Source organism: Hydra vulgaris, chromosome 04 (assembly GCF_038396675.1).
Source record: "Hydra vulgaris chromosome 04, alternate assembly HydraT2T_AEP".
Classification (NCBI taxonomy): Eukaryota; Metazoa; Cnidaria; class Hydrozoa; order Anthoathecata; family Hydridae; genus Hydra; species Hydra vulgaris.
The window spans coordinates 29,068,464-29,076,155 of record NC_088923.1 but is presented as its reverse complement, the minus strand read 5'-3'; the positions used below and the strand labels follow the sequence as shown (position 1 = coordinate 29,076,155).

The following is a 7,692-nucleotide window of genomic DNA, read 5'->3' as shown; positions in this document are numbered from 1 at the left end:
TATTTTCATAATATTTTGTAGTATTACCCTTTGCAGCAATTATAGCCTCATCATAAGGCATTAACTCAATCAATTAATACAAGCAGGTGACAGTTACCCCATAATTGATTCAGCAAACAGAATTGTGGTTTTATTTGATGTCAGCTTTCAAACTTGACAATGCCATTTTTTCTAAAATTAACCTCCCTGGGACTTCATTCATTTAAAAAAAAATGGTAGTACTTTTGAAAACAGACAAAACACATTTATAACCAGGTATCTAGTTAAAATCTTGGCATATGCAAAATAATAAGTAAACCAACACAATCATGCACAAAAATGTAGGTTAAATAAAGAGCACTGTATAAACACACATAAATATGAAAAATTTAACATTCTTTACCAACCTCAGCAAGAACAAGTACTTTTTGTGATGGACTCACTGGTTTAGGTAAGCGAATTATTCCTTTTAATACACCAATTTTGTTCTGAAATAGAAAAAAAAAATTAACTAAGCAATTAGAAACAAAATTATTGTGAGTGCAAAGATATTTATCTGTTGAAAACATCCTTTAAAGTAGTTTAAATTTTATTAGTTCACAGTACAGAAATTTTATATTATACAATGTAAAATAAACACCCCTATTATTTTGAAGAAAAAGTCAACTTTATTTGCATATAATTTTGAATGCTGAATGATTTTCAGAAAAAATTTCAAAATATTTCAAGTTTTATAAAAATATTTTTAATTTTATCTAAAAATCAATATATATAAATTAAGTATTCATTGATGTTTACTATTCTAATTTGAGTATACTCAAAATAGAATAAATATAAGTATATACCTGATATTCTAATTTGAGTATATATACTCAAAATAGAATAAATATAAGTATATACCTGATATTTAAACATATTTATGTGTTTTTTGACTATTTGATACTCAAATATCTATTTTCAAAATATTTAAATAATTTTTAAAACGAAAAGACATTCTGTATTTGTAATACTACTACTAGCAATATTATTATTATTTTTTTATTCTGATTCACTCCCAACAAGGCTGCAAGCAACCACTATTAAGTTGGGAGTTACTAGAAAACAAAAAGTAGAGTTAAAGAACGAAGAAAATAGTTGAAGGAAGACATAAAAATGCGTAGGTATAAGTCAAGAAAACATGAAGATGGGAAAGTTCCAAAGGGTTGAAGTGTGGGAAAAAAACTAAATAAATAAAACTTTTAAAGTGAGCATGCAGGGATATGCATAAAAAGCATACTTTTTTAGAGTATAAATCTTCTAAAGAGCTTCCAAACATAGGATGCATTAGTGTTAATTTATAAATAGCAGGAAAACAAGGTTTAGTTGAGGATTTGTTAGATAATATTAAAAGACTTTTGTTTTTAAATAATTTTTTCAAGGTTGTGAATGCAAGACTGTAAAATACAAATAAAAATACAGTAAAAGGACTTTGCTGAATGGTGAGTCTAATGAAAATGAGTTTTAATTGATGGAACTAGAGGGTTAGTGATTTCGCCAATTAACCAGATAGTCGGATATCCAGATTTCCTTTCGAATATAAAATATCAATATTCGAATAATAAAAACCGGCTTTTAAATTTTTCAAATTTGTCTTAATATTTACAAATTTATATTAAAATACGAACGATGATTCAAAAAAGAAATAAATTTAAAAATGAAAAAATAAATACCTAAATTTAGACTCTAACACAACTGCAAGCAAGCTGATGCTGACAGAGGCTTTTGATTTTTGTTAAATTTTTACCGCAAGCCGCTGGTAGTCACTTTTGAGTATGCTTCGCAAAAAAAGATTAATATTCTTTTTCGTACATTAATTTTTATTCTTGACACATAATTTTTTTGTTCTTAAAGTTTAATTAATTCTCTACAAAAGTAATAAGAAATAAGAGCCATATTGTGTACTTATAAAAAATCACTTTACAAAGTTAAGAAATACATGAGAAAAAAAAAATTTTAAAGCAGCACAAGGACGTAAAACATTTTACATCCTGGTGCTGCTTTATTATTATATAAAATATTATTAAATAATAATAATAAAATTATTATTAAATATAAGAAATAACATTATATAAAATCGATTATTACGTTCTTGAGTGGCTTTGATATTTCAACGGTAAACTTAACTTGTAGAAGCGTATAAGAATTTAGGTATGTAATTAGTTTTTAAAAAAAACATTCTTATTATATTTGTAATGAGTTTGGACTAGTTATTTTTTATAAAAACAATTGTTTTCAGCACTTTGCATTTCTTATTGTTAAATGAAACGTGTTAAAAAGTTATATAAATTAAGTTAATTTATTAAACTTTCAATGAAGTTTACTATTCGAATTTCAATTAGTTTTCAGTGTAATGTCATCCAAATTTTATTTAAAAAAAGGTGAAAAGTTTTTTTTTATTATAGTGGCTGGTAGCGAAAGAGTTTAATGATAAATTTTCACAATCAATTATGACTTTGTAAATATTTATAATTTTTGCAATTAATGATGAATTTATAAATATTTTATAATATTTAATAACATTTTATTGAATTATATTAAGTTTCTTTTAATGATAAACTCAACATGCTAAAACTTTCGTAAAAAGTTTTAACGAAAGTTTTAGGTTTAAATAATCAAATAGTAGTGAATGCTTTTAAAACAATACAGAAATATTTTTATATAAAAAAAATTATATATATAAAATATAAAAATCATTACCCATCCCCATTAACCGACGGTTAATGGGGACGGTTAATCGTTTTTCCAAATGAATAACTGGCGAAATCACTATAGAGGGTATAGCTCCTTTGAGCAGCAACCATGACAGTATTTGTAGCAAAGAGAAAGAGATGTGACTTTACAATAATTGGAAAGAGGCTCAAGCTTGGCAGATAGAGGTGGTTCAACTACATTTACAATCAGGCTTGAACAGGAATGGCGTGCGATCGCACTCTGTAACTGACCACGCCAATATTTTTTTTTCTTTACAACTTGACCACGGCTATTTTGATGTTTTAACAATTTAAATACAATTTTAAAAAGTGTTACCTTGTGAATAACTTTTAATTGTTGATCTTTTCTAAAGTTTTTATTTTACGCAAAGGCTTTAAATAAAAACATAAAATTAATTATAATGATCGTTTAAATAAACGCATTTTGAGTAAATTAATAAAAAATGTTGTATATAAACTTTTTTTTTGTGGGCATGTATTTTTATGATAAATTTAAACGTTTGAAACTATTTTTCCAGGTTTTCTTAAAAATCTTTTAAACGATTATTTTTTGAAAGAATTTTTTTTAAGTTACTTTAATTTATGAATAAGTTCAAAACTTTTTGTGACGACTTGGTTAGAACTCATGTATGAACATTTTATACAATCATACAAGAATAAAAAATAACTTTATTTATACTTATATTAATGTGTATTTTGTTGATTAATGGAAAAGTTTTGAAATATTTTGTAATGTTCATACGATTAATTTTTATAATTAAACTTACAATTTTTTAAAATCTTCTAAGCAAACATTTTATTTTTTGAAAAAAATTGTTTTTTTGTTTTGTTTTTTCAATTACGATAGGAATGAATTAGTTTAAATCTTTTATAATAATTCTTAAATTCATTACGTAAAACGCTTATTATTAAAGTTACAAATTGCTTGTAATGCTCAAATTAAAATTAAATTGCTAGTTTTTTTATTTCTATATTTACGAATAAAAAAATTTAAAACCTATTTTTAACTTGACTTACTAATTAGAGCATGAAATTATTAAAAATTACTATTTTGAAAAGACTATGTTATTTTTTTGAACATTCTTTTTTTTGCAACTTTTTTGAAAAAATAAAGGTTTAAACAATTTAAAAATAATATATAAAACAATTTTTAATAAATTTGATAAAACTTGTTCATTTAATAAACAAAACAATTAGTAGTAATTTCTAACTTTTAATGAGTTTTGCACAACTTTTATTAAAGTTTTATTAAACATTTTTATTAACATTTTATTAAACGTTTAAAAAGATAAGTTTTAATTACATATATTTCAAACGCAATTAAGAATGTAACAAAAAGTTTTGCTTCGAGCTTAAGTTTTTTATTTATATTTTAATGCTTACATATATTTTTTTTTTTCATAAGGAATTATTTTTTCTTCTTTTTCTTCTCATTATTTTTTTCCTAATTAAAGTTGAGCTTAGCGTTTTTATTTTCAGCACATTTCTGAAATATTTAAACCATCAAAACATATACAATCGTGGTTAAGTTGTCAAAAAAAAATCATTTGCGTGGTCAGCAATAGCGCTCCATTGCATGCCATTCCTGTCCAAGCCTGGTTTACAATGCATTTTTGGACCTTGTCTAGAAGAGAAAGAACATCATTAGAAAAACCAGCCCAAATTCTTATATAATTTTTGACCAATTTTGACTTTGAAAATTCTTATACAGTTTATTAGCTTAAAAATTATTTACGGGTTATTGATATCATATATTTTTAACCACTAGTTAGCCTTCACCATGGTCTCAGCTCATCTGGATTACATGAATCTAGTAGGAGGTTGGCCTAAGATGTTTAAATAATTTTATATATTTTATAAAATAACATCTTCGGACAATAATAACAAATGATTGTCAGCGAACAAACAAACAAACAAAAAAATTGCCAGTTAAAAAAACATAAAATGTGCAAAATACAATAAGATGCCATCCTAATTCTTTTGAGGTAAGTGTGCATACACACAATCAATTTATTAATTAGTCAATTAAAATTCTAAAAAACAATGAAGCTATATGATTTTTATTGTTTAGTGGTTTGATCATGTTTTACTCTCTCTACTCTCAACTACCTATTTGTAGGAGGAAAAGGGCATCAAACAGTAAGGGGAAGTAGATACAACAGTAAATTATATTCTTAAACTGATTTATTTTTTACTCATTCATTATTTATAAACATGTGTTTTATTTTTATCATTTGTTTGCTGTGAAGAATTAAAATACCAACTTTTCTTTTGCATTTTAGTTAAGTGTTGCAAAACAAATATTAGTACCAAATTTGAAAAAAGTTTTAATACTAAACCTTGCCTAGCTTTGTGGGACACAAACTAGTACATTTTCTGAAGGTTGTTACTTGAGCACTTGTCCCGTGCTAATACGGGTTAGTGTAATAACATTGTTTGTTATTTCTGTATTTATGTTATTTTTTTGTATCTATACTTTACTTAAAATTTGTATATACAATTTTAAGCTTAAAATTAACCTTTTACAAAACCACTGCAAAATGTACCTGCAAGCAACATATTAAAATAAATAACAAGTAAAAATTTTTATTTTTCAAACATAAAAATAAAATATGGAGTATATTACCAAGAAGCATAAATTAACTTTAGCTGAGCAAAAAATTTTGGTGATGTGTCAAAGTTGCATTTTATTATTCCTATTATAATTCTTTCCACATTTTTAGTGCAACAGTAGCTAACTTTAATTGTATTTCGAATAAAACTTTTATGTAATTTGTTAGAGAGCAAGAAATGTTTATCCACCAATTTTTAAAAAAATTTTTAAATGTTAGTGGAATGATTTTTAATATAAGAGAGGTTAAGGTGAACAGGCACATGGCAAATTATGTTTCGAGTTCTGTTTCTCTTTTTTGAATTCTTTTTTTCTGGGCCAAGTTTAATTTAAAGTTTTGAAATCCACTTTTTTAAGGGCATCTTCATAAATGTGTTTAGAGAAACTGAATTCACCATTCATCAGAGGAAGAATTGAATGCATATTGAATAGATAGTCAATTGAATAGATAGTCAATTGAATATATATTTACCTGTTTAGCAAAAACGTTTCCACTAACAAAGGAAAAGTTATATAACATATAGAAGCTAACTTTGGGCTGCACAAAAAATTATTATGGGCTGCACAAAAAATTGCTTTGGGCTGCAGCATTGTATAGACCATCAAGTTTAAGCTGTGCTTTCTTTAAAAAAAATTAATGGAGTTAAGCAACGACAAATGGATTCGAGGCAAAAAATACAGCAAACCACATCACTTCCAGTGTTGTGGCCTATAATTTATTTGTTATAAGCTTAACATTAAAAACATCTGATTCATATGCGGCATGTGTGAACTATTTGAGGACTTAAAGGATAGCGATGGTTGATGTTCTTTTTTATGAGGGCAGTTTTGAAAATATTGTCAAAGATGTACTTATGTTAAAAATACTAGGTTGTAATCTTAAGTGTGTGAATTTTTTCACATGAACCAAATTGAAATAAAAAATCCTATGCAAAAAACACTTCAAACAGTGTTTTTTCCCCATTATAATTTGTTAATCTAGCAATAATCTAAGAAGTTAAAACATTATGTTATGTTCAAAGTCACTCCAAATAAGCTGTTCATTCAGCCCTGTTTTTGAAATATGCTTGTGCTTATAGTCAGAAAATAAATGTATTAATCCAATAGTCTTCTTCTATGATGCAAAAATGTTTAAAAAGCTTTCATAGTCACTCTAACAGATAGTATCTATATTTTTGCATATTAGTTTTAAAACTATAAGCTCAGTTTCATTATTATTAAAAGATTTTTTTTTTGACATTTTACCAGTACAAATTGTTTTTTGAAATCATAATTATAATATTTGATAATTTAAAAAAAAAAGATTTGGTTAAAAAAAGATTTTAAATATTAGCAGATGTTAGACTCTACAAAAATTAATGCCCTTAGATAAATCATTTATGCAAACTATAAATAGTGATTGCCCCAGTACAGACCCCTGTGGTATACTCATAATAAGAGCTTTTTTCATTTGAAGAAGCGAATTGAGTTAAGTAATATTAAATACAAACCACAAATCAGTTAAATAACCTAAACATAAGTACCTTCCCAGTATTTAAGTCAACCTTGAGTAAAATATCAATTTTTTCTCCACCAAATAAATCATATGCTTTAAAGGTATCAATGGCTTCTTGTAGCGTATACTTAGGTAGAACTTGATCAAAAATAAAAAATACATCATCTCTTTGAACTTTGTTTCGATCTTTTTTGGTTATTTCTAAAAATTTTTTGGGTGTCCTAGTATATCGTCCAAAATTTCTTGATACAATTATACAACCACATTGAAAAAAGTGATTATTTAAATTTTGAACAAACAGGATATTATCTTTTAACACTGTGCTTAGCCTTATAAAATTAGCAACAGCCATTTTTATTTTTAATTTACAATATACCGTGAAACTAGATACCAGGTTTCAAACAAGTCCGAATATGTTGTATTAACTCGGAAAATATTTAGCCCTGGAATTTTGTTTATTAATTACGTCTTAAATTAAAATTTTTTAACCAGAACCACCGAGAGGAGGGTTGGGTGTGTGCGTGGTTGTGTGTGTGTGTGTGTGTGTGTGTGTGTGTGTGTGTGTGTGTGTGTGTGTGTGTGTGTGTGTGTAAAGGACAGTTTGTCCCGGGCGGAAGATATCCAAGGAGCGCCGAATGAAAATAAGGTACCTTCAAAAAAAAAAGGCTCTTCATCTATAATATAGGGAAACTTTGATAAATAAGGGCACCAATCAGGGTTGCTGTCCCAGGCGACGTGAAGGCTCTCGGCAGCCCTGAATGTAATTACATCTGATAGTTTTTCTCCAATAGCATTTGGAAGAATTTCCTCCGGATGCAACTACACCTGAAAAAAACTAAATGTGAAACTACATCTGG

The 7,692-nt window shown here is 26.4% G+C and overlaps 1 protein-coding gene across 1 annotated transcript; it reads right to left on the bottom strand.

The window, feature by feature from the left end:
* Nucleotides 1–356: 356 nt before the first annotated feature.
* Nucleotides 357–7,229, bottom strand: LOC136079053 (uncharacterized). Its single transcript, XM_065794794.1, has 2 exons — nt 6,864–7,229; nt 357–467 (listed from the first exon to the last, which is right to left on the bottom strand). Exons 1-2 carry the CDS (start codon nt 7,185–7,187, stop codon nt 369–371), a joined length of 423 nt encoding a protein of 140 aa, XP_065650866.1. The 5' UTR covers nt 7,188–7,229; the 3' UTR covers nt 357–368.
* Nucleotides 7,230–7,692: the final 463 nt, after the last annotated feature.

What these genes read in the sequence shown, in the direction of transcription:
- LOC136079053 (XM_065794794.1), bottom strand. Translation starts at nt 7,187, where the DNA reads ATGGCTGTTGCTAATTTTATAAGGCTAAGCACAGTGTTAAAAGATAAT. An exon ending in TTGACTTAAATACTGGGAAG is followed by an intron (nt 468 to 6,863) that starts GTACTTATGTTT and finishes TTTCTATTTCAG; the next exon opens with AACAAAATTGGTGTATTAAA.